This window comes from Stegostoma tigrinum, chromosome 13 (assembly GCF_030684315.1).
Source record: "Stegostoma tigrinum isolate sSteTig4 chromosome 13, sSteTig4.hap1, whole genome shotgun sequence".
Taxonomy (NCBI): Eukaryota; Metazoa; Chordata; class Chondrichthyes; order Orectolobiformes; family Stegostomatidae; genus Stegostoma; species Stegostoma tigrinum.
This window is the reverse complement of record NC_081366.1, coordinates 13,992,673-14,020,623: the sequence shown is the minus strand read 5'-3', so window position 1 is coordinate 14,020,623 and position 27,951 is coordinate 13,992,673. Positions and strand designations below refer to the sequence as shown.

Here is a 27,951-nt window from a genome sequence, read left to right as displayed (position 1 = left end):
GCAGGAGAATCAAGGGTAGATGAGAATGTGTAATTTGAAACACAAGCTGATCAGCTATGATCTTAGTGAATGATGAAGCAATCTCAGGAAGGTTAATGAAAGGTTTAATTCTGTTCCTAATTTGTGTGTTCATAAAATTATATTCTGGGTGGACACTGGGCAGATATTTTATTCTCATAAATTGGCACCTGTGGTATCAAACATGGAAGCTGTACAGAGACAAGTGTTTTGCAGCCAATAATCGGAGCCAAGCTTCTATCAGAAAAGGAATCAATGGCGTAATGGTAATGTCCCTGCATTAGGAATTGAGGGACCCAAATTAATGCTCTTTATTAATGCCATGAAACTATAATTGATTATCATAAAAATCCATCTGATTCATTCATGTCCTTCATTACAGAAGGAAATTCTGCTGATTATACCTGGTTTAGCCGACATTTAACAGCAACCTACAACAATCTGGATAGCTCTCAACGCCCCTAGAAATGGCTGAGCAAGCATGCAGTTCAAGGACATTTGAGAAACAAATTCCACTTGACAAAATAAAGGGAAACAAAATGAGTAAAATAAGCAAATGTTAATGCAGAGTCATACCAAATGGGAGAGGCAAAATCAAAATTCTTGAGGAATGACGTCTAGAGAGCTAACAGATCAGCAAGCTGTAGCAGCATAAAGAAGTGAATGTTGTCTGTACGCAGCAGAACTCAAGCATACAACGGAGGCAACGCTACCAGAGACAGTTTAGCTGCAATGATAAGAAAATGAATGACCATTCTTAATATTTCCTTATGTGGATCAGATATCAAATCTTGTTCGGAAACACTCATGCTTTATGACATTTTACTTGGTAGAACTCCTCAACTGGTGACAATTGAAGCTCAACCCATTCAACTTCTAATGAGCATGTCTGCTGAGATGTCTGGTGGGTCGTATGCTTATCCTCACTGCTGCAATTTCTCATTCTTCACACAGTAATTCACAGAGAATCCTGCTGCAAATTTCCATTTTTTTAAAAGAAAACAAAGTAACCAGTGTTGGAACTCTATGTGTTGTGCTTCTAGCATCAGGGCAAAGAATGTCAAGCTGGGGGCTGCAGACGTTCTGTGTCACCAGAGGCTCTTCGAGTATTTCTGGTAATCGATTCCTCCTTGCTTGGATACTTTCATAACATCGCCATTCTTAGTCTTGTCAGTAACAAGTTGCAAGAATCCTTCGGCGACCAATAATGGGCTGCAAAAACAAAAAGATGTTTCTTTCCACTGAGAAAAACAAGAATGTTTTAGCAATTTATCAAATCACAGGTTGGAATAAGTTCCACGCGGCATAGAAGGAGGTCATCTTGCTCGTACTGGTTCTTTGAAAGAACTGTCCAATTAGTCCCTTTCTGCCTCCTTCTCTATAATTTTATTCACAACCCAGTTCTTTGGACAAGCTTTTGATTACTGCCTCAAATATTTAAAATCTTGTTCGGTTACAGTGCCCTGAAGTGCCTTGTGACATTTTACTGCATGAAAAGTGCTATATAAACGCAAGTTAGTATTGTCATGTAATTTTCATGAAGGTCTGCACAGGTTTCTCTCTCAAGAATTTATCCAATTCCCTTCTTAAACAACTAGGATTGAGTGAGTTTTGAGAAGATTTGTAGCTCAGGTTGAGGTTCTGGATGTGAGTTTGCTTGCTGAGCTGGAAGGTTAGTTTTCAGACGTTTTGTCACCATTCTAGGTAACATCATCAGTGAGCCTCCGACGAAGCGCTGGTGTTATGGCTGGTGTTAAGTAGAAAGCAGGACATAACACCAGCGCTTCGTCGGAGGCTCACTGATGATGTTGCCTAGAATGGTGACGAAACGTCTGAAAACTAACCTTCCAGCTCAGCGAGCAAACTCACATCCAGAACTAGGATTGATTTTGTTCTGATGAAGGGTCTAGGCCCGAAATGTCAGCTTTTGTGCTCCTGAGATGTTGCTTGGCCTGCTGTGTTCATCCAGCTTCACACTTTATTATCTTGGATTGTCCAGCATCTGCAGTTCCCACTATCATTGATTTTGCTTCTGTCACCTTTCCAGATCACGTCTGCTCACTGCATAACTTTTCATTTCTTTCTCTGATCGTTGGTAATATTCATCACTTTACAGAAAATGTCAATGCTCAGACAACAATTGCTTATCTTCTAACCATGGGAAAAATTTATGTCAATTAGAAAACATTAAGTCTCGATCCTCGGCTTGGGAACTGTAGTCCTGACTAATTCAGAGGATCTGCAACTAATCCCTACCTCCACACAGGAAGAAAAGATATCACAGAAGTGTTCATGATACAGAAGTAGGCCATTCAGCCCATTGTGTCTTCAAACTGGCTCTTCAAATGATCGTCAGTACCTACTCCCAATTTCCTACCTTTTCTCCTTATCCCTTCATATTATTTCTATTCAAATAGTCATCCAATACTCTCTCGAATGCCTCAATTGAACCTGCCTCCACCACACTTCCAAGCAATAGCTTTTGGACCCTGACGACTCTCTGTGTGAAAAGGATTTTTCTTACAGTCATATCTGGTTCTTTTGTAATTTATATAGGAAAGGTAATCTCAGGGAGACCCTGAAGAGGGAGGCCTGAGGAGAAGTTATGAAGATAGATTGGAGAAGTTGGCACTGTATTTCTTGGAGAAGTGAAGGCGGGAGAAAGTTTATCAAAGTGTTTAACATTGTGAGGGGAGGGCGCACAGAGTAGCTTGGGAGAAATATTTTCCTCATAAAAGAATCAAGAACGGGAGGGAACAGATACAAGGTAATTTGCAAAAGAAGCATGCGAGATGTGAGAAAAACCCTTTTAACATAGTGATCAATTTGCTTCTAGAGCACACAGCTTGGAAATGTTTTAGAACTAGGTTCAACTGAGGAATTCAAGAGGGCACTGGATGATTATTTACAAACAAACAACATTCACCAAAATTTAAACCTGAAGAAGGGAGATTCCAGGAGGGGATACCAGGAACGGTAGTCCAAGGAGGTTGGGGAAGGCACTAGAAGGAGAGACAGGGAGAACTTGGGAAGTCAATACTTGAGGAAACCTAACACGACATTTGGACATCTAAATGAAGGGAGACTCAGGATAGGAAAGAAGAACAGGAATGGATGATTGTTGCAAAGTTGGTTCGAGTACTTGTGGATTGGGAGGCAGGAAGTTAGAATTTGGTGTTTGTAAAATGCAAGGGGTAAAACATTTAAAAGATCATCTGCTTTTTCTGTGCTCAGAGACCTGTCCTAACCTGCCCATCTTCCTACTCACCTGTGAGCTCCACCCTTCCCATTGACCAATCACAATAACGCTTTACCTGCATTCCACCTATCACCATTCCACCTACCTTTTCCAGCCTCACCACCCCTTTATTTACTTCTGCGTTCCCTACCCAGTCCTGACGAAGGATTTTGGCCCAAAACGTCAGCTTTCCTGTTCCTCTGATGCTGTCTGACTGCTGTGTTTGTCAGGCTCCACATTTATTGTCCTTACTGTCTCCTAGTCATAAACATAGGACAGAACGGCAGAAAATGTAGTGTCAGTATGAGGTATCTGAGAGTTTGGAGCCTTTCCCAGACTGTCATATATCCAAGAAAACACTTTGTCTTGAGTCAGTCTCGCTCAGGCTTCTGGAGTTGGATTGTAAATTAGAGGCTTGTTAGATCATTTTACCCAGGGTATTAGATGGGGAATGAAGCTTCCTCTGCGCTGTCTCAGAAACACTACCATGACAGGTACAATACAGATTTGGTACAAAGTAAAGTTCCTTCTACACGATCATATTTAACACTTCAGGAAAAGGAGCTAATCAAATCAATGTTCAAATAATGCCACTGGTCAACAAGAGTTAGAAGATTCAGATCCCAACTTCTGTTCTCACTCTATAATGCCCAATGCTGCCACTGCTTGTACAGCAAGCTGGTCCAGTCCAATAAATTGCCCCAGTGTTTCTGGTGATGAAATACTCTTCATGATCGGCGTATCGGTGAATGCCGGACAGAGGACATTGATCCGAACTCCAAGGTTCTCTGCTGCGGAGGCTCCCTAAATGCAGGAAACAAAATAAGACAGGGATTGGAGATTAGCACAGCGCTGAAAATCAAGCAGTGGTTGCATTACATAAACCGCCGAAGTAGTTTATTAAAAAAAATTCTCTCATGGAATGTGGGAATTGTGGAAAGACCAGCACTTCTTGTCTGTTTCTATATAAGTGAATGGATAGCTAAAGCACTTCAAAGAGCAGATCAGAGCAAGAACATTGCTGTATGTCTAGAGCCACATATAGGCCAGTCTGGGTATAAACTGGAGGTTTCCTTCTTGAAAAGACATCAGTGAACCTTGCGAGGGTTTTGTGACAATCCAATACCTCATGGTTACTAGTGGGAGCTCAAGGAGCAGAATGGCCTACTCCTGTTCCAAGTTCCCATGCTCCTTTGTAATCCAAAAACCAGTGCTGTCACAAGTTTTTTTTTTAACTCCAGATGTATTTAATTAACTGATTTTCTGCTTCTGTTTTAGTTGAGCTGGCATCAGACTGATAGCCACACTCAGCCAATATGCATGTGGTAAACACCAGCAAAATTAACTTCTTCAGATGAAGTTTGGGAGCTGAATGTGTTTCTGGATATTTAGTCCAAGTTTCTGGATTATAAAGGAGCATGGGAAATAGCAGCAGGAGTAGGCTATTCAGCTCCTTGAGCGCCCTCCACCATTCAACTAAAGTGTAGCTGGTATTCTAACTTAACTCCAGCCTCCTGAACTGTCCCCATATCCCTTGATATCTTTATTATTGAGGAACCCATCATCAACCTCCATCTCAAATATCCTGTATGACACAACCACAGTGGCATCCTGTTGCAGAGAATTCCAAAGATTCACCACTGTCTGAGTGAGGAAATTCTGTTTCATCTTTGTCCTAAATGGCTTTCCTCTTTTTTTGAGACTGTGAATCTGGTTCTAGACTGCACCCAGTCACGGATATGACCTTCCTGTGTCTAGCCTGTCAATCCCTGTAAGAATTTTATATGTTTTCATGAGATCATCCTACTCAATTCAAGAGAATACTGGTCAATTTCTCCTCTTTCTCTACTTAGAGGACAGTCCTGAATCCCAGGAATCTTACTGATAAGTCTTTATTGCACTCCCACTCACTCCTCCTATTGTAAGTGTATCCTTAAGTAAGGAGACCAAAACTGCACGCTCTATTCCAGGTGTAGTTTCATCAAAACTCTTTGCATTAGGTGTAGTCTCACTAGTCCTCTATACAACTGCTGCAAGGCTGCTTTACACTCCACTCAAAAACCCTTACATTAAAGGTCAACATGTTATTTACTTTTGTAATTCCTTGTTGCACCTGCACTTTAGCTTTCAGTGACAATGCACAATGACACCCTGATCCCTTTCGACATGAGCATTTCCCAACCTTTCACATTTCTGTTTTTCTTACCAGAGTGGAAAGCTTCATGTTTTCTTTTCTACATTACGTACTAGTTTCCTCCTCCTGCCCATTCACTGAGCTGTCTAAATTCTCTGAAAGCCTCTCTGTGTCCTCTTCACAACTTGTATTCCCATCTAGCTTGGTGTCATCAGGAAACTTAGAAATATTACAACTGATTGCCACATCCATATGTCTGTGATACAGATTGTGAATAGCTGTTGTCCAAACTCTGATTTTTGTGATGCACCATGAGTCACAGCCTGTCAACATAAGAATGATCTATTTACTCTTGCTCACAGTTTTCTGTCTATTAATCAAGTTTCAGTCCATTCCAGTATATTATCTCCATTCTTAGTCATAGGAGACAGAGGGCAATGGTGGAAGGATGCTTTCCACAATGGAGGGTTGAGACTAGTGGTGTCCACAGGGATCCGTGCTGGGACCTCTGCTGTTCATGATCAACATAAATGATTTGGAGGAAAATGTAGCTGGTCTAATTAGTATGTTTGCGGATGATACAAAGATTGATGAAGTTGTGGATAGTGAAGAGGAATGTCAGAATATACAGCAGTTCATAGAACATAGAACAGTACAGCACAGTACAGGCCCTTTGGCCCACGATGTTGTCCCAAACTTTGACCCTAATCCTGAGGTCTATTTAACCTCCACCCCTACCTTATACTATCATCAACAGTTCAGTTGGAAGCACAGGCAGAAAGATGGCAGATTGAGTTTAATTTGGACAAATGTGAGGAAATGCATTTTGCAAGTTCAAGTACAGATGGAAATTATATTTTGAATAACAGAACCTTTAGGAGTGTTGATATGCAGAGAGATCTAGATGTGCAACTCCACAGATCACTGAAGGTAGCAGTGCAATTAGATAAGGTAGTAACAAAAGGCCTATGGCATGCTTACCTTCATTGGAAAGGGCATTGAGTGAAAAGATAAACTAGTTATGCTGCAGCTTATTAGAACTTTAGTTAGGCCACAGTTGGAATTTTGCAAACAGTTCCGGTCACCACACTACCAGAAAGATAAGGATGCTTTGTAGACGGTACAGAAAAGGTTTACCAGGATGGTGTCTGGTATGGGGGATTTTAGCTATGAAGAAGGGTTGGATCGACTGGGTTTGTTTTCACTGAAATGCAGGAGGATGAGGGATAACCTGATTGAAGTTCAGAAGATTGTGCATAGCATGGGTTGAATGGAAAGTATGATCAATTATTAGGGGCCACAGGTTCAAGGTGCGAGTGGGGATGTGCAAGGCACGTTTTTCACACAAAGTGTGATAAATGCCTGGAACGCACTGCCAGAGGAAGTGGTGGAAGCAGACATTAGCAGCATTTGAGAAACACCTGGATAAATACACGAATAGGTTTGGAATAGAGGGATATCAATCCTGAAAGTGAAGACAGTTTTATTATAAAGTGCAAAATCTGTCAGCACAGGCTAGGAAGGAGGAAGGCCCCGTTCGTGTGCTGTATTGTTATCTTAATTTATAATCTCTAATTTTGCTTAGTAACATCCTGAAAAGTTTTGTGAAAATCCAAATAGACGAAATCAATCTATCCTTATCTATTTGCCGAGTCAGCTATTTAAAAAAAAACAGGTTTGTCAAACATGACTACTCCTGCATAAACCCATGCCGACTTTGCCCAATGCACCACCATTTTCTCAGTGAACAGTTGTCACATTGTGTATAATAGATGCTGACATTTTCTAGAACCTACAACAAAGACCAGTACAGCACAATCCAGTCCCTTCGGCCCACAATGTTGTGCCAAACCTTTACCCTAATCCTAAGGTGTATCTAACCTCCATCCCTACCTTATACTATCATCCATATGCCGATCTAATAGCCGCTTAAATGCCCCTAATGAGGCTGACTTCACTACCCTCTCCGGCAATGCATTCCACGCCCGTACCACTCTCTGAGTAAAGAACCTACCTCTGACGCCTCCCCTATATCTACCTCCACTCACATTAAAATTACGTCCCTCATAATAGTTACCTCCACTCTTGGAAAAAGTCTCTGGGTGTACACTCTATCTATAACCTCTGATCATTTTGTATGCCTCTATCACGTCACCTCTCATCCTTCGTTGTACTGAAGAGAAAAGCCCTAGCTCTCTCAACTTTTCCTCATAAGACCTTCCCTCCATTACAGGAAACATCCTGGTAAATCTCCTCTGCACCTTTTCCAATGCTTCCACATCTTTCCTGTCATGAGGTGACCCGAACTGGACACAAGACTCCAGTTGTGGGCAAACCAAATGGAGCACAATGTCGTGGCTCTTGAACTCAATCCCTCTATTAATGAAAGCTAACACACCATACACCTTCTTAACAACTCTATCCACCTGTGTGGTGGCTCTCAGGGAACTGTCAGCATGAACCCCAAGATCCCTCTGCTCCTCCACACTTCCAAGAATCATTCCGTCAACCCTGTATTCTGCTTTCAAATTTGTCCTTCCAAAATGAATCACCTCTCATCTCAAATTTTCTGTATTATTGATGTTAGCATAACAGATTTATAATACCCTATTTGCTCACTTCTTCTCTTAAAATGTAGGATGACATTACATCATCTCTTAAAATGCAGAGCTGTTCTAGAGTCGACTGGGTATTTTGTACATAAGAACCAAGGCATTCACCATTTTAATTGTTTTTGATTCATTCACCAGATGAGGGTGTCGCTGGCCAGGCCAGCATTTATTGCCCATCCTTAGTTGCCCTGGGGGCAGTTAAGAGTCAACCATATGCTTAAACAAAGGAGACAATGAAGGAATGAGGGAGGAGTTAGCTCAGGTAGAATGGGAGCAAAAACTTTATGTTGGCTCAATCGAGGAACAGTGGAGGACTTTCAAAATGATTTTTCACAGTGCTCAGCAGAAGTATATTCCAGTTGAGATAATGAGGGGGGGTTGAGAGAACAGTTGCATAGGATGGCAAGATGATGGTAAGGACTCTCATTGTTTTTTCTCTGAGAATTGTGAAACAGAAAAGGGGAAGGATGAAAAAAGTATTGTTGCTAAGACATATGACTAGGGAACTGACCTATTGTAGTAGCCTGTCGACATGACTAAGGAACAATTCTGTGCATATAAGAATGACCCCCATTAGAGTGAAGAGAGAGCATCATTGTGCAATACGCTGCATACAGATGGACTTTGTAGAGTGATCCTACCCATTTGTAAGCGCTTACTGAAATAAATCCTACCGCAAATTACCTGCCTATTGATGCCGTGCATTTGTTTCAAGCATAAAAAAAACTCAACTTGACAAAGTGATAAGGAAGAACTGTAGGAAAAGAAAGAACCAGCCATGAAGTCTAAGGAAATAAAGGAAAGTATCAGATTAAAAAAAACACTTAGAAAAAGGCAAAGAGTAGTGGGAAACTAGTGAGACTGGGAAATCTTTAAAGGCCATCAGAAAACCACAAAAAAGTTATAAAGAAAAGTAAGATAGATTATGACAGCAAACGAGCGCAGAATACAAAAACAAGCAGCAAAAGTTTCTATAAATATGTAAATCATAAAAGACTGATGAAAGTAAGCATTGGTCCTTTAGGGGATGAGAAGGCCAATTTAATAACTGGGAATGAGGAAATAGCCGAGACATTAAACAGTTATTTCGTGTCGGTCTTCACAGTGGAAGACACAAATAACATGCTGAAAGCTAATGGCAAGAAGGTTATAGCAGGTGAGGACCTAGAAACTTTCATTATCACTAAGGAGGCATTGCTGGGCAAGTTCATGGGGCTAAAGGTAGACAAGTCTACTGGCCCTGATGAAATGCATCCCAGGGTACTAAAAGAGGTGATGGGGGAAATAGCAAATGCACTAGTAATTATTTACCAAAATTCACTGGACTCCGGTGTGGTTCCCGCAGATTGGAAAACAGCCAATGTGATGCCACAGTTTAAAAAAGGCAGTAGACAAAAAGCAGGTAATTAAAGGCCAGTTAGCTTAAGTTTGGTAGTGGGGAAATCTATCATTAAGGAAGAAATCGTAAGACATCTGGATATAAATTGTCCCATTGGAAACACCCAGCATGGGTTTATGAAGGGTAGGTCATGTTAAATTTGGTGGAATTCTTTGAGGACATTACTTACATGGTGCACAATGGGGAACCTGTGGATGGTGTATCTGGTTTTCCAGAAGGCTTTTGACAAGGTGCCACACGAAAGACTGCTACATAAGATAAAGTTCCACGGTATCATAGGTAATGCATTGGCATGGATAGAGGATTGGTTGACCGGTAGAAAGCAAGGAGTAGGGGTAAATGGGTATATTTCTGGTTGGCAATCAGTGGCTCGTGGTGTGCCTCAGGGATTAGTGTTGGGACCTCAACTGTTTACAATTTACATAGATGATTTGGAGTTGGGGGCTAAGTGTGGTGTGTCAAAGTTTGCAGATGACACTAAGGTGAATGGTAGAACAAAGTGTGCAGAAGACACTGAAAGTCTGCAGAGGGATATAGATAGTTTAAGTGAGTGGGCAAAGGTCTGGCAGATGGAGTACAATGTTGATAAGTGTGAGGTCATCCAGTTTGGTAGGAATAACAGCAACATGGACTATGTTTTAAATGGTAAAAAAATTGCAGCACCCTGCTGTGCAAAGGGACTTGGGTGTCCTTGTGCATGAATCGCTAAAAGTAGGTCTGCAGGTGCAGCAGGTAATTGAAAAGCAAATGGAATTTTGTCTGCCATTGCTAGAGAGATTGAGTTTAAAAACAGGGAGGCTATGCTGCAGCTGTACAGGGTCCTGGTGAGGCCACACCTGGAGTACTGTGTGCAGCTTTGGTCTCCTTACTTGAGAAGAGATAAACTAGCACTGCAGGGGGTGCAGAGGAGATTCACTCGGTTGATTCCAGAGTTGAGAGGATTGGATTATGAGGACAGACTGAGTAGACTGGGATTATATTCATTGGAATTCAGAAGAATGAGGAGAGATCTTATAGAAACATATAAGATTATTAAGGGAATAGATAAGGTGGAGGCAGGGAGGTTGTTTCCGCTAGCAGGTGAAACTAGGGCTAGGGGGCATCATCTCAAAATAAAGGGAAGCAGATGTAGGACTGAGGTCAGAAGGAACTTCTTCACCCAAAGGGTTGTGAATCTGTGCAATTCCCTGCCCAGTGAAGCGGTTGAAGCTATCTCACTGAATGTTTTTAAGGCAGGGCTAGATAAATTTTTGAACAGTAAAAGAACTAAGGGTTATGGTGAGTGGGCGGGTAAGTGGAGCTGAGTCTCAAAAAGATCAGCCATGAGCTTATTAAATGGCGGGGCAGGCTCGAGGGGCCAAATGGCCTACTCCTGCTTGTAGTTTTTATGTTCTTATGTGATTCCATTCATGTTACTCATAAACTTCTCAAGCAAGCAGCGAAGCTAAATGAAGAAGGTGAACAATAAAAGCATTAATAAAGAAGAATGAAGGTATACATCTTGCATTATTAGGTTAATGATCAATTCTGCGCTAAAGTAAAATATTACTATCAGTGTCACTGATGAGCAGGAGGCTGAGAATTCAAGTTCCATCTCTGCTTCAGAACTGACAATTGAAGATTACTCGGAATGACCAAAACAGAGTCAAGCAGCACAAAGAGAAGCAAATGGACAAACAAGCATGAAATCTCAACAGAAGATGCAGAACACAAGACTTACCAGAGCTGCCGTCCAAGGAAAGAGAATGGGTATGAGAGAAGGAGAGGGAATGAATGAAACAAATTATGGCAACTGAGACTGTGGTTGAAGCAGATCATGGAATTATAATGAGAAAATTGTAATACATTGTCATAAATCCTTAATGAAATCAATTGAAAGTTGGCACAATTTCTCAGAAGAAGAAAATTCTGTAACCACCCAGGAGAGGATCTGTCACACGAATGAGATAAAAAATCAAATCAGGGAGGTTGGTCAAAGTATCATAATGTGAAGTATGAGATTTTGGGAAAAAGTGGAGGGATATGTTAAAAATATGAATAATAAGGCAGATTGGGGGAGAAACAGAGTAATGGAGTTAACATTAGACAGATACACAATGGTGATATCAAAGTCACATGATAAATCAGAGAAAACTGGAAGAGAGTAGAAGTTCTAAACTGTGCAAAGAGGACATGTGTTAAGAACAAGCTGTAAATGACGAGTTCTTGCAAAGTGTTCCATTGAATCCAACAACATTGCTTCAGAAGACTAAACAGAGTTAGATCCGAAACACACAACAAAACTGAATCTGTTAGAGAACCAGCGAGTTGGATACGAAACTTTTCAGAGACCCAGTAAATTATACCCTGAATCTATTAGAGATTCAGTGTGCTGTACACTGAATTAGAGACTCAGTAAACTCAGATTTGAACCTATTGAAAATCCAGTGAGATAGGCCATTAATCTATTAGAGAATCTGAGGGAGATCAGACGATCCAGCAAAGACAGGAAACACTTACAGCCACTGCCCTGGAAAATCCCACCACTCCATGCTTCGAAGCTGAATAGACTGGTCCAAAAATTACTGGATAGAGTCCTGTTGAAGTTTGATAAAAGGGACAAAAAATGGACTGAATTACTAGTCTGCATGTACAGGTAAAGAATTTTATTTCCTCTCAGTAAACCTGGGTCCAGGATTGAGGTCCATAAAACTGGAGATTTAACTATGTGGAGTATAGAAATTACTAAAAATTTGAAAAGCTGTGACATTCCAGGTGATGGGAAATTCCAAATGGGGAATGTGAGAGACTGAAATTCTCAAGGGTCGTAATCCCAGGGTAGGGAAACTCTCCAAACAGTAATGGGGGAGAGACTGACTGAAAATTCAGCTCCCCACCCCTGTGATCAGATTGCTCAATTTCAAACTGAGTTCAAGTGCCAATCAGAGATTTTGGGCAGCAGATAGCTGCTGGGTTCTGCCCCGTCTTCCCCTTTTTATGGCGTTGTAAAGTCGGGTTTTCTACAGATAGCGTTGCCTTAGTGGAAAGACACTGGCTGAAGGAGCAAAAACAGCGGGAGAATCAATAAAGGGTTGTGAGATTATTTTGGGTACAGATTGAATTGCATGGTTTCAGAGAGCCACCAACTATTGGTACCTGATACCTTCATATCCCAGTACAGGTGAGCACAAATTTCTTTGGTTTACGTAGAAGTGAACATTGCAAAGCCTATACCTCAAATAGACCACAGAATCACTGAATATCATTGATTGTCACATGGTATCTTACACAACAGAAGGAGACCAGCTGGCCCATTGTGCTTATATAACACAGTGAGGAGCTGGAGGATTACAGCAGGCCAGGCAGCATCAGAGGAGCAGGAAAGCTGACATTTCAGGTCGGGATCCTTCTTCAGAAATGGGGGAGGGGGAAGGGAGCTCCAAAATAAATTGAGAGAGGAAGGGTGGGGCTGGGGAAAGTAGGTGGGATGGTGATAGGTGAGTGCAGGTAGGCACTGGTGGAGATTGGTCAGTAAGGTGAGAGGAGGGGATAGGTGGGAGAGAAGATGGACAGGCTGCGTCAGGTCAAGGAGGCGGGGATGAGAGGGAGGGTTGGTTATGGGATGAGGCCGGGGTGGGGTGGGGAGATTTTGAAACAAATAAAGTCCACATTGAGACCATTCGGTTGGAGGAAAATGAGGCGGAATATGAGGTGCTGCTCCTCCTGTTTCCTGGTGGGTCATTGTGGTTGTGCTTTTTTTAAAGTGAGTTCTCCAATTAGTCCCAGGCCTTAGCTCTTTATCTATATAACTGTTTCCAACCAACTAGTTATCCAATTGGGGTATGTGGGTTTTATCATAAAAATGAAGTCTGAACAATTTCTTCAGCTTCAACTAGTGTGTGGCCTAGAACAGGTACAGCTAGTGATTATACCCCAGGTAGACACCAGGAAGTCTAACTCAGATAGACAGTGTACCTGGAACTGCAAGTGATAAAGCTACCTGGGTACAGGTATATGGTCAGCATACCTACTCCAGATGCACAGTCATTGAGTATACTCAGAATATACATTCAATGGGGCTTTTTCCAGATATAAATTCAGTGACACTACCATAAATATGAACATTTAGTGAGTATACCCTTAGCACAAACAGAGCATCTGTCAGGTACACATCCAGTGAGTATACCACAGGTAGACAGTCAGGGTATCTATTGCAGGTACATAGCTAATCAATAAATCCCCAGGTACAGAATAAATTGTCTATCCAAAGAACACATTCAGTGAGTACATACCAAATTCACTGTCAGTTCTTATGCCCCAAGTACTCAAGATGTGTAAAGACTCTCCCTTTTATTTGTCTCTGTACCTTTTATTTGCACTTACACAAAATTGTCTGTCCCAAAGCAGCCAGTTCTCTACTTCAGTGTGCAAACTATTACAGATAGTTTGATTTTATTTGAATATATATGAATACATCATTTCTCAGCCAATTTTAACTATTTACGTGAAATATTCCAGACCTGCCATGGAGGAAACATTGACAATTACTCCTCCTGCACTTCCAGTCTTTTTATTCATGTAATCTAGTCCAAGATAGGTTCCTCTGATCACACTGACCTGCAATAAAGTGACATGATGTGATCATATACAGGCAACTGAACAGAGAAAATAGGACCTAGTGTAGGCCAATCAGCCCTTCGAGCCTAATTGTCTAACTCAATAGTTTCCCACTTTGCCTACCTACATTTTGATTTTTAGCCCCAAGTGCTCTATCCAGCTCCTTCTTCAAATCTCAAAGTTGTGGCCTCAATTGTTTTGTGTGGTATCAAGTTCCACCGGTTCACCACTCTCTGGGTGGAGAATTGTTTCCACATTTCAGTCCAAAATGGCCCACTCCTTAGACTGTGACCCTGGTAATGAAATTCCCTACCTTCAGGAATATGCTTCCCGCATCTACCTTGTCGAATCCAATAGAATATTACGAGTTCATTCTTCTGAAATACAGAAATTATAATCCTAACTGAATTAACCACTCCTCATAAATCAGTTGTACCATCCTTGGAATAAGTCTAATAAACCTTCGCAGTTTTCCCTCCGTAGCCAGAACATCATTCCTCAGATAAGGACACCAAAACTGCGCACAATACTCTACATAGAGTTTCACCAAGGTCCTGTACAACTGCAGCACAACATCCTTGCTCCTGTATTTGAATCTTCTCACTCTGAAGGCCAACATACCATTTGTCTTCTTCACTGTCCACTGCAATGCATGCTTACTTTCAGTGGCTGGATATCCAGGTATCATTGCACATTCCCTTCTGTCAATTAATTGCCATTCAGAAAATTATCTGCCTTCCTTGTTTTTTGTTACCAAAGTTGATAACTTCACTTCTATCTACATTGTGTTGTACAGGTAGTTCTCCTACAATGCAATAGTTGCATTCTTGTGGGACCTTGCGCGGTAGAAAATCACCATAGGAAATCAAATTACAGGGAAATCGCTATAGAAAATTGCTATACCTGTAGAGCAGAAAATTTGTGTTATCCAAACAGCATCCACTATTCATCAATCACAATGTAGCCAATTTGCATTAACAAAACATGTGTCATCACAGAATTACCTGTATCTGCCATGCATTTGCTCACTTGCTCAGATTGTCCAAATCACACTGAAACATTTCTGCATCCTCCTCACTGCTCACCCACCCGCCTAGCTTTATACCATCTGAAAATTTGAAGACATTGCATTTAGTTTTCTCATCTAAATCATGAATATATATTGTAAAAGCTAGGGCTTTGCACTGATTCCCACTGGTTGTCACATCGGAAAAGACCAGTTACTCCTTATTTCCTGCCTGTCAATTAGTTCTCCATTTCATTTACTCTTATCTGTTAATCTCTTACACGGGATTTTATCTAAAGCCTGTTTAAAATCCAAATAAACCTCATCCCCTGGCTTCCCATCATCAGCTCTACGAGTTACAGCCTTGAGGAATTCCAATAGATTTGTCGAGCATGATTTCTCTTCCGTAAATTCATGCTGAGTCTGTCTGATCCTGCCGCTGTTTCCCAAATGCTGCACTATTGAATCTTTTAAAATAGACTCCAGCATTTTTCTTAATACTGATATCAGGATGACTGGTCTGTAATTCCTGGTTTTCCCTCTACCTCTTTCTTTTAAATAGAAGGGTTACTTTCAATCTGTAGGAATTGTTCCAGAGCCTATAGAATCTTGAAAGACAGCTGCCTATGCATCCAATATTTCTAGAGTCACTTCCTTAAGAACTTTGGGATATAGATTATCAGGCACTGGGGATTTTTCGGCCTTCAATCCCATGAATTTCCCCAACACCACTTCCTGACTGATTTCTTTCAGTTCCATCCTTTCAAAAAATACTTTGTCTCCTACACTTCTGATATGTTATTTCCTGCTTTGTGAATACAGAACCAAAGTACTTATTTAGTTGGTCAGCCATTTCTTTGCTCCCCATTGAAATTTACCCTGTTTCTGACTGTAAGCAACCTACATTCGCCATTTTGTTTTCTGTTTACATACTTATAGAAACTTTTACAGCCAATTTTTACGTTCCCTGAAAGTTTGCTGTCGCACTCTATTTTCCCTTTCTTAATCAATCCCTCTGTCCGCCTGTGCTAAATTCTAAACTGCTCCCATTCCTCAGATCTGTCGTTTGTTCTTGCCAATTTCAATGCCTCTTCCTTGAATCTAATATTGTCAATAATTTCCTGTGTATGCTATGGTTTGGCCATCTTTGCTGTATTACTTCTATTAGGAGGCACAAATGAACAATTGTTGCAGTTCACCCATGTACTCTTTGAATAATTGACAATACCTTTCCACCTTAAGTAGCATTTCCCAATCTATCATAGCTAACCTGCATCTCATACCATTGTAGGTTCCTTGATTCAAAACCCTCCTCTAAGAATAAACTATTTGTTGCTCTCCGTGTGGATGAAGAATTTTATCGTTTTGTGATTGCTTATTCCCAACTAGATTGCCAAGTGTTGTAACTGTTAACTCATACTTACCAAGTTTATATCTAAACACCTCTGCCAGTTTGTTTCATTGCCTACTCCAGCATTGTTGCAAACAATATCCAACTGTAGAAAGTTTTCTGTGGTTTTCTTGAATGCACCTGCAAGAGAAGTGTCATATAAGTGGTTAGGTCTGTGTGATATGCTAAGGATACATCAGCACAACAAGCAATGCAATTTCACATTTTTGTTACCTTACAGCCTCGTGGTAACATGAAACTACAATTAGATGTTCCTTAATAAAGTTCATGTTTTCCATAACTCAGCAGCCTCGGTAAATATTCATCGGTGCAATTAGGCAAATAACATCAATTAAGAAGGGGTTAGAGATAACAAAGTGTAGAGCTGGATGAACGCACCAGGCCAAGCAGCATCAGAGGAGCAGGAAGGCTGATGTTACGGGTATGGACCTTTCTTCAATAATGGTGGAGGGGAAGGGGATTCTGAAATAAATAGAGAGGTGGGGGAGGCGGATAGAAGATGGATAAAGGAGCAGGTAGGTGGAGAGGAGACAGACAGGTCAAAGAGGCGGGGATGGAGCCAGTAAAGGTGAGTGAAGATGGGGATAGGTCAGTCCAGGGTGTTTTCTTGATCACTAGGTGGAGTAATAAGTGCATGCAACAACACAGCGCTGCAGTGTGGCATCAGGGCACTGCAATAGAGCAGCAGCAACAGCTGGCTGTTACAAAGATGGGACTACCAATAGAATCACACTGTGATTGTACCCACTGCTGAGGTGTACATGTGTAAGCATGCAGGGAACATAAAAGCTAACTGTAAAAGTTTCTGTAGGTATGTGAAGAGAAAATGATTGGTGAAGGCAAATTTACAGTCAGAAAGACTGGGTGTGCAGCTTGGCGTTTGCAGCTTTGTTGGGGGGTGTTGTGGGATGGAAGGAAGAACGAAATCAAAGTTGCTAGAAAAGCTCAGCAGGTCTGGCAGCACCTGTGAAGGAGAAAACAGAGTTAGTGTCTCGGGTCCAGTGACCCGAAGAAATGTTAACTCTGTTTTCTCCTTCACAGATGCCTCCAGACCTGCTGAGCTTTTCCAGCAACTTTGTTTTTGTTTCAGATTTACAGCATCCACAGTTCTTTCAGAAGAAATTCTGATATGGGAAGGGCAAGACAAACTTGACATGAAGGGTGGCTGCCATGTCCTATGAGGCATAGGAATATCGAAACAGCATGCGCATTTTCCCTGGTTAAATAGCGTAATCTGAAGTCAATCAACATACTAAAAGAATTCTGCAGATTCACATGAACAGCAGTCCTGCATGCAGACAATAACAAATTATAATTCTACATAGGAAGAGTGATTCCTTGGCAGATTGGAAAGACCTGCAGCAATGTGAACTGCCCTTACTCCTTCCAGTTTCTGTTGGACAACAATTAACAGTATGGGTAGGTTTGTCAATGTTTTACTGATGTACTCTGCCAGTGGGATCCTGTAGATTCCATGGTACAATCCAGTTTAATGATAAAACCTGCCCATACCTTCCAACTGGTTGCCAGACGTCACATCACAAGCTATGAACATCGTTTGCTGAGCTCCATAGACTTTATCAAACATAGACTTCGTATTCAGGCCAATTGCACTGTTAATATCTAAAAGGCTGACCTGAAAGAGGCAATCAAAATCCTGTTAGCTTTAGAGTGGGATACAGAATTTATCCATAACATTACGGCATTAGTTAATGGTTCATTAATGATGTTCTAGAATCAGTTAATAATTAACCAATAGTGTTATGGGTTTAGTTAATGGTTAGTCAATATGTGATAGGGTTAGAGATAATGGGAACTGCAGATGCTGGAGATTCCAAGATAATAAAATGTGAGGCTGGATGAACACAGCAGGCCAAGCAGCATCTCAGGAGCACACAGCTCTACACCATAAACGTTAACATGTTTAAGGAGAACCTGGATTAACACATGAGAAAAAACAAATAGAAGGATAGGTAGATTAAGGTGATTAAAGTGGTGAACCCAACATAGATCTCTTAGGTCAAAATCCCTAGTACTATGCTGTATCTGTGTAGATATCTAATGTAGCTCTAGTAGCTAACCCTATCACAAGATAATAAAATGTGAGGCTGGATGAACACAGCAGGCCAAGCAGCATCTCAGGAGCACAAAAGCTGATGTTTCGGGCCTAGACCCTTCTTCAGAAAATTCTTATGGTAGCAGGTCTCACATTTCCTCCACTCTAGACATTTTTTGGATTTATTAATGGCCATCATACATTTGATTTTAGTTTTTGTCTCCTCCAAAACAAGGTTTTGTATATCTACCCTGGAAATCAAAGGATACGGAGAATGGACAACAAAGTGAAGTTGAGGCAGAAGATCAGCTATAGGATCAGACTAAATTACAGTGGAGGCTCAAGGCGTCATTTGGGCCATATAATCTATTCCACCTTCTACTTGTTATGATGTTATGAACATTTGCACCTTCTTAAAGACCTCCATTAGGGATCCTCAAACTTGAGGAAAAAATCTCCATCTAGTTCAGCTTGTCTCGACTGTGAAAATCTCTTGATTTTGGGATTTTTTCGTGAGGTATTTTTCCATTTCCACTGCCTATACATCCTCAATATTGTTGTGAAATTATTACAGTACCACCTAATGTTATTGCTGGAAAAGACAGATTTCAGATATTAATTTGGCTTGATAGATCATATTTGGTTTATTTTTATTTTAATGAGGTGGTCTTTCAATGAAATAGAAGCACACTGAGCTAATGCTGCAGATTCAGTTTCGACCATAAAATGAGGTTTATTATACAAATAAAAGAAAGTAAAAAAGAATACGCCAAACTATTTCCATGTAACATAAATTCAAAATTTTTGAAACTCATGGAAAAATGCAAACTCATTAATCCTTACATTACTCCTTTGCATTGCTCAAAGCAGAAAGAATTCCCCTCTTTATCACGTCTATAAGTTTTAGTTTAATGGTGGCTTTCAATTCCCACTTTTAAGAATGTAATAGCCTCTTCCTTGTGTTCTTATATCAATGAGTTTATACCTTGCTATCTTCAAATAACTCCCTCAGGATTTTAATCAAACACTCTGGTCTGGATCCTTCAAATGAAACTCTTTAAACTTAAATGACCTATTTCTTAGAAGTTTTAAACAATCTCCATGTTTCAGGAGCAACGGTGTTACACGTCCAGCTTCAGCAAAGACTTCTGCAAACCTGAACTGGAAAAGGATTTCTTTATGGGTATTTCCCCTAAGCCAAAAAGATACTGGGACATTCTAAGTGAAGTCACATGCACAACTAAAACAAAACAAAGACCTACAGATGCTGGAAATCTGAGGTATCTCCTTATCCAGAGATGGAGCCCAAAAAGAGAATAAGGCCCTCAGGCAGACAAAGGGATGGATGATGGTAAGCCAGGGAACAAAGAAAGCTGAAATTGCAGACCATATGTAATGAAAATGGATTGACTATGCTGAAAGCAGCATATGTGATGAAAGAACCAGTATTGAGTCCTGCAGGTCCTCAAGTGGTCTCATTTTCTACTTGAAGACCCGATGTAATACAGAGGGGAATTCTTTTTACTTTGACTACTGTAAAACAGTGCTGTGGGGATTAATGCGTTTGCATTTTTTGGCATGCTTCAAAAATTTTCAATTTATGTTAATAGTTTAGTTTATTTTGTTTTATTGATTTCTTTGTATAATAAACTTCTATTTTATTGTTAAAACTGAATTGTAGCATTAGTTTAGTGTGCTTATGTTTCAGGGAAAGAAATATGCTTCTTCAGCATATACACCACTTTTTCTGAGCGACTGTCAATTCTGAAGGAGTCTCACTGGTCCAGAAACATTAACTCTTCTTTCTTTCTACAGATGCTGCCTGACCTGTTGACTTTCTCCAGATATTTCTGTTTTTGTTCCTAATACACAAATGTTTACTGTTTGCTTGTAAAGCTCACCCATTGAAAACAAAACCCATTGCACTCCAGAAAGCCTCTCCCTTGTACTGTGATTGAAAACAGAGTACAATGGCTACAGAAGTGCTTACAAGTTAATTATTACACCCCTTCATAGATACAGAGTCAACACACAAGCCACTAGATCATAAGCAACAGTCAAAAGTAAATGGTATTAACATATTTCTAAATCACTCACCTTACATCACAGATCTAACCTTGGATCTATACAGGTTTAATGTAACTTTTCTGAATTCCTTCTGCTGTCATTCTGGAAAGAATTCCAGCATTTTATTTGCTTATATATAGCCTTATTAATTTGTGTCACTATTGTTAGTGGTTTGTGTATAGTACCCCTAGATCCCTTTGCTGATCTGCTGCCAGACAACTTAACAGTCAATCAATAGCATTACAAAGCTTAAAAATGGAAAGTAATGTACTTCGGGACATACGTATCTTCTTGTGTACTGGTATTAGCTTGTGTAGAGGTATGTGCCTTTGTGGTGGGGCATATCACATGTTAAGATACACGTCATTTTGAGGAGGTTAGGCTTCCTGTGCTGAGGTCAGGGTCTTCATATTGTAGGGTGAGCCCTAATGTTGGGGTGTGCACACTTAGCTCGAGGTACAGGCTTTGTGTTTGGTGAAATCCCTTTAAAAGAGGCTGAGCCAATGAAAGCAAAATGTTGTGGATGCTGGAACTTTGAAAAAAGCGCAGAGAATGCTGGAGAAACTCAGCAGGTCTGGCAAAATATGTGGAGAGTTCCAAAGAAGTAAACAAAACAGTATTTTGCTTCTCTGTCCACATGTGCTTCCAGACTTGCTGAGTTTCCCCATCATTCTCCGCTTTTGGCTCTGAGCCAATATCCGTTGAGTAGCAGCGTTGAGATAGTTAAAATATCGAAGATTTTAATATTTTGGGGGAAACAGCCACTAATGATCTTTAGGACAAGAAATCTACTGTTTTTATCTGGCCTGAGCTGTATGGGATTCCAGACCCACAGCAATATGGTTGACTCTTAACTTGCTCTGAAATGATCCAGAAAGGCACTCTGTTTGACTGAATTGTTAATATAAGGAAGAAGCAGAATTAAATGTTGGGGCCGAGATAACAAAGTGTGGAGCTGGATGAACACAGCAGGCCAAACAGCATCTTAGGAGCACAAAAGCTGACTTCTCGGCAACCTAACCTACGTAAGTGGAGAGAGAGGTAGAGTTCAGGAAGCAGTGAGGCTGCAGGAGGACTTGGACAGACAAGGAGAGTGGGCAAAGAAGTGGAAGATGGAACACAATGTGGGAAAAGTGTGAGGTTATGTGTCATAGTAGGAAGAAAGGAGGCATAGACTATTCTCTAAATGGGGAAGGGCTTTGGAAATATGAAGCCCAAAGGGACTTACGAGTTCTAGTTTAGGATTCTCTAAGGTTAACATGCAGGTTCAAGTGGCAGTTAGCAATGAAATTGTAATGTTAGCATTCATTTTAAAAGGGCTAGCACACAAAGCAGTGATGCTGACACTGTATAAGGCTCTGGTTAGACTGTATTTGGAATATTGTGAGCAGTTTTGGGTCCCTTATCTAAAGGAAGACATGCTGTGTTGTAAAGGATCCGGGGAGGTTCACAAGAATGATCCCAGAAAGTAAGGGCTTGTCATGTGAGGAGAAATTGGGGACCGGATTCAATAGAGATTCAAAAGATGGGGGGGGGGGGGTGTCTCATTGAAACTTACAGAATTCTGAGAGGGTCAAATGGGGTGGACATGAAGAAGAGATTTCCATCACCAGTAGAGACTAGAACTGGAGGGAACAGCCTCAGAGTGAAAGGAAGGCACTTTAGAACTGAGATGAAGGGAATTTCCTCAGCCAGAGGAGGTGAATCTGTGGAATTCATTGCTGCAGAAAGCTGTGGAGGCCAAGTCATTGTGTGTGTACTTGAGACAGAGATAGATAGATTCTTGGCTAGTAAGGGGATAAAGGGTTGAGGAGAAGGCAGGAGAATGGAACTGAGAAACATATCAGCCATAATTGAATGGTAGACCTGACTTGAAGGGCTGAATGGCCTAATTCTGCTCCTATATTTATTGGTCTCGTAACCAGCCTAGTTAACCCTGCAGAGTTCTCCTCACTAAGATCTATGGACCTGTGCTAAAATTAAAACAGCTGTTCCATGGACTCATCAAGTAATCACCTGATATAGGCACTTTATCACCCAAACCCTCAAGCTCTAATGCAAAAAAAGACAAGTTGTAAGGGAACACCACAACCTGTCAACTCTGAGCTACACACTATCCTAACAGGGAACTACAATACTGTTCCTTTGTTGACTCCCTTCATAACAACACTCTGGGTGTACTCGCATCAGATGGACGGAAGGGATTAAAGAAGGAGGCTCACCAACATCTTGTGATGATAATTCAGAATGGACAATAAATGCTGACCTTCCCAGCAACGCCCATATCACACAAATTAACATATCAAAATAAAAGTTCCTTAAATATGGAGTAGGAGAGATTTCAAAAGAATAACCAAACATGGCTCTGAAAAGGACAGCCTTGCTCTCAGATCAGTGATTTTACCTCAGGGTATTTCTACCTCAGATATCTTTGACCTCACTGTCCAGCTCATGCAAGAGTGAGGTACCATGAGGGGACATGGATAGCAAATACTACACCTTCAGACGAAGGGGACAGGAAACCGGGCAAAGGAGTTACAGTTAAATTCTTCCATATTGCCTTCTGAGTCAAATGTGATAAATTAAACTGCGCATGAATTGTCGTTACTTGATGCAAACTGCAGACGTAAGTCTCACCCACGTGCAACAGTTACACACAGGTTGTTGTGCATACGCTGTCACTTCAGTAACACATCTTGTTTATTCCATTGGACCTTTTAATAAAAAGAAAATAAATCATCAGATTACCTTGGCACCATTTTTCAGCAGTATTTCAGCAAAAGCTTTGCCAAGTCCTTGAGCTGCTCCGGTTATTAAGGCAACTTTTCCCGACAGTGACATTGCAAAGTTGAGGGTATTCAATTCTACGTAACACTTCTCGTCCTCTTATCAAGGCCAATCTGGTCAAAGTCCAAAAGGCAGTCAACAGTAACAACTGGCTTTAGTTGGTTCTTACATATCAGCAGATCTTTTACACAGAAAAAGTCCTCAAAGAACAAGCAGAATCACAGATTACAAGGCAGTTGCGAGAGGCTTCAAGTGAAATTACATACTATTACACCTCATTGTATAGTGCACTGGAAATCAATGCCCAGAGTAATCACAAAAAACAAAGATTGAATAAAAGTATACAAAATTCCTCAATTTACATGTCAATTTAGACCCAGGTTACAGAACACATGGGCTAGGTTTCTGTACTTGAAAAGAATATCAGACAGATAAAAAATATTAGTGTCCTGGGTGTTATGATGAAAACTAGGAAGGCAGCTCAATGGGCACTGCCCAAGACTTCACTGAGATAATCCTTCTGTCTTGTCAGGACACACTGTTCAGCAATCTCCCAAGTACTTTCACAAGCCTGCAGGAGGCATAGAGCAATTGGTTCACAATTTACAGTCTCCGACTTATTCATTAAAACCACCAGCTTACCAACATCTGGTGAGGGAAAATAAACTGGCTTTCTTCAGACAATTTTCATTTTACAGTTGAGTCCAGAGATAGTACCATCTTTTCGGGGAGAGGCTTCTGCCTATCTCATTTCTATCTAAAAGCTATTCAATAAGTTGGAAGACAAACACATAGTTGTTAACAGGAAAAAGGTTTCTGTCATCGACAACTGGGAATCATTCCACAGAACAACTACCTACTTGGTGTCAGCCAAATCTCATTTTGTACACTCTCCCTGAGCAATTTTGTCTGCAACTAAATCTATCCAACTAAACAAACAACAGTGTAAAGGCCATATACAATAACTGCTGGTGATTGGCTTTTAAAGCAAAATATTTGAACTCTTCACCGCTGGCACGCAGTGTCTACATCATTTAAAAGAGAAGAAATACCTTCCACTATCCTTGGTTTTAAAAACAATCTCTTTCCCATTTCAGTCCATAATCAAAAGTGCAGAAAAATAACAACATAAGATATTTACAACAACTTAACTCAGCAGTTGAAAAACAATAAATGTGTCTCTTCAAATTCCATTTCAAAAGATAACCATTTTGTTTTGTTCAGTCAGGAAATATGGATATCACTAGCTAGGCCAGCATTTATTGCTCATCCCTATTTGCCCCAAGATGATGGTGGAGTGTTGCTTTCTTTAGCCACTTCAGTTAGCTTTGTGTTCACCTACAGTGCTTTCAGGTAGAGAATTCCAGGATTTTGATCTGGTGGTGTTAAAGAAAGAATGGCATATTTTCAAGTCAAGACGGTGTGCAGCTTAGAGGGGAACTTGCAAGTGGTCGTGGTCTGATTTTTCTGCTGCCCTTGTCCTTTTAGATGGGAGTGATTGTGAGTTTGGAATGTGCTGCCTAGGAAGCCTTGAAGAAATTCTACAATGCATCCTGTAGATGGTACATGCTGCTGCTACTATGCATTGGTGGTGGAGGGACTGGATGTTTGTGGATGTGCTAGCAATCAATTGTGCTATATCTCTTGGATGGTATCAAGCTTCTCGAATGCTGTTGAGGCTGCATTTACCCAGACAAGTGTGAAAAATTCCATTACATACCACGACTTATACCATGGAGATGATGGACATGCTTTCGGGAATGAGGAGATGAGTTAATCATGGCACGCCTCCTAGCCTCTAACCTGCTCTTGCGTTTATATATGTATTTATGTAGCTAGTCCAGTTTAGTTTCTGGTTAAAAATAACCTCAAGGATGTTGATACTTGGAGAGTCAGTAATGATAACGACATTGAATGTCAAGGGACAATGATTAAATTCTTTCAAATTGGAGATGATTATTGTCTAACACTTGTGTGGCATGAATGTTACTTGCCACTTAGACAATATCCAAGCTTGAATTGATAAGTTTTGCTGCATTTGGGCATAAGACAGCTTCCATATCTGAGGAATCACAAATGGTGCTGAACATGGTGCATCATAAACTAGCATCTCTACTTCTGACTTTCTGATGAAGAGAAGGCCATTAATGAAACATAGAGGAGTGGTTGAGCCTAAGACATTACACTTAGGAACTCCAACACTGATATCCTGGAGCTGGGATGGCTGACCTCCAACAACCATAACCATCATCCTTTGTGCCAACAAAGAGACTTCCCCATTTTGCACTGACTCTAGACTTGCTAGGAGTCCTTGTTGCCACACTCAGCACTTTGACTAGGGACAGTCACTCTCATCTCATCTCACCTCTGGAAGTCAGTTTCTTGGTCCAAGTTTAACAAAGTCATTATGAAGTCTTGAGGGACCGTGACATTGAAATAGGGGGAGAACTAAAGCAGAAGTGTCAGAAAAGCATTAGAGTCAGGGAGGTACTAAGGGATTGGTGTACTCTAAGAAGGCTAGTACTGATGGAAAGCTGCACCTTCAGAGGTGTCATTCTTTCAAAGAAACTTTTCAGGCTCTGAGTATTTAAAACAACACTTAAAGCAGACCATTTGACTGACACCCTTTCCACTATATCTTATGGTGGCATGTTCCACATTCCCACCACTCTGGGTAAAAGTGCTTCTCCTCAATTCTTTATTGGAACTGTTGATGGCTGACTTATACTTGTGGTCTCCATTAATGGACTCTTCCACAAATGGAAAACCATTCCCTAAGTCTAACCTATCAAACTGTTTCATATAATCTGTCAGGTCAGTCCCTCAGGTCCCCTAACCTGGCCATTCTTCACCCTCTCCAATCCAACTATTTGTCAATCTTCCTAATCCAGCTAATCCATCCCCGCTCCCAACATAACTGTTCCCATCTCCCTCAAATGCAACAATCTGTGAGATGGAGCTCAGTGTAACTAACTGTTTCCTTTTTGTGGCAGTTCCTTTCTGCTGTTGTGTCGTAACATTTAAAGCTCAACTTTCTTTAGACATTTGCAGTACTCAGTTGTGAAAGAGCATTCAGTTAGAAGTGAAGTAAGGCCTGATGTTGACATTAACCTGTAAAAACTGGTGAGGCAGTGTCATTGTACCTAACCTCTGTGACACATTATCTCTCTTTTTCCACTAAAGATCTATTAGATGCACATTGTCATGTTTTCAGTTTGCTAACCTTTCTAACACCAAATCCGTTGTAATATTCTTTTTGGATCTCAAGCAAAACTGGGGGTTCTCACTAGTGATGTAATTAAATTGTCCAGGCCAATTGTGAACTACCTGCTGCTAGGTAACGCTCATCTAATATTGGCTATCATTTCTTACATGCACCAGGCGAATTATTCTACTGAGTTGGTCTTGCTTGTTCCAGTTGAATCAACTGCTTATTTAATTTTATTATTTCACTTTATCTTTCTGCATATGTTCCCTTTCCCAGAAGATCCTTTCAGTCTCCTTCATTGAAATGCTCTGAATTCTTCCCTGTCCTCTCAGTCAGTCAACCCCTGCGCTGTCCCAGTAAGATCCAACTGGCCTACTGCAATGCAATCCTTACAGTCTCTCCCAGTACATCCTCACGCTTCATCTCAGTGAGATCTTCCAGTCTCTACTAATGATATCATCCCACTCCTTTACAAGGGATTCATTTCGATCCCTCCCAGTGAGATCCTCCATGTCTGTCCCACCCAGAAACAAAAAAAGCTGTAAAACCAGTAGGACCCCTTTTTTAAATGCTTCAAAATAGAGCACAGTGCGCCCATTTCCAAGTATTTTTTTAGAAAAATTCCTCTGGGAGAGAGAGTCTTCCTGTCTCCTCAGTGAAATACTCCAAGTCCTCCCATGACATGCTGCTGGATGTTTCCAAGTTCAGCTGAGACCTGGGTCAGGGTCTGGATGTTAGGAGTTGGAGCCGGGGATGAAGTCAGGACCTTGGGATTCGGTCTTGGTTTGTATGGAATGGCGGGGGGGGAGGTGGGGACGGAGGTTGGCACTATTCAGTGACATTCAGGGCGGCTACCTTGTGCAGGACTGCTTTCTCGCACTGCTTCTTTCAACGGTGAGGTGTGGTTTGGCAACTTCTCGGTAGAAAGCAACAACAGCAAAAAAAAAACAGCCGCTGGTTTTGCTGAAGCGAACACACGAATTATTAAAGCTTCCGCCTAACGAAAGGAAGATACCGTTGTAGATTTACAAAGCAGGCTTCCTCCTTCCACCTCGCATTGACCTTCCGACTGATCTCTCCTGCATCTCAATGCACTCGAATCAGTTTGTGTGTGAGATGCTCTGGGCAAGCCTTGATTCGAAAGCAAGTTCTAAAATGAGCATACACGAGACGTTTGCAAGTAAAATATTTCTCCGAATTTCCTAAACCACAGCAGCACCAGGTTATGCAAGGAATTAATCTACAGCATTGAAATACTTACAGTCGGTGTGGGATTGATCTTGAAAACCTGACGTTCCTATCTTGGCCACGCGCGTTAACACAAATCGACTTCCTGATCACCGCCCACTCTCCTGTTATCTCTGTTTGAAATCATTAATGCCACTGAATCTCTGTTCGAACGATCAAATCTAAATAGCA

The 27,951-nt window shown here is 41.0% G+C and overlaps 1 protein-coding gene across 4 annotated transcripts; it reads right to left on the bottom strand.

Moving 5' to 3' along the window:
- Positions 1 to 87: 87 nt before the first annotated feature.
- LOC125458541 (15-hydroxyprostaglandin dehydrogenase [NAD(+)]-like) lies at positions 88 to 27,877 on the bottom strand. Of its 4 annotated transcripts, none has more exons than XM_048543909.2 (8): positions 27,794 to 27,877; positions 23,286 to 23,437; positions 17,927 to 18,050; positions 16,428 to 16,534; positions 13,901 to 13,997; positions 11,901 to 11,977; positions 3,897 to 4,060; positions 88 to 1,230 (listed from the first exon to the last, which is right to left on the bottom strand). In XM_048543909.2, exons 2-8 carry the CDS (start codon positions 23,376 to 23,378, stop codon positions 1,107 to 1,109), a joined length of 786 nt encoding a protein of 261 aa, XP_048399866.1. In that variant the 5' UTR covers positions 23,379 to 23,437; positions 27,794 to 27,877; the 3' UTR covers positions 88 to 1,106. The 4 variants fall into 4 exon arrangements, with proteins under 4 accessions (XP_048399866.1, XP_048399868.1, XP_048399869.1 ...); XM_048543911.1 differs by lacking the exon at positions 27,794 to 27,877 and adding an exon at positions 27,388 to 27,406; XM_048543912.1 differs by lacking the exon at positions 27,794 to 27,877 and adding an exon at positions 23,967 to 23,985.
- Between the last annotated feature and the right edge of the window lie 74 nt (positions 27,878 to 27,951).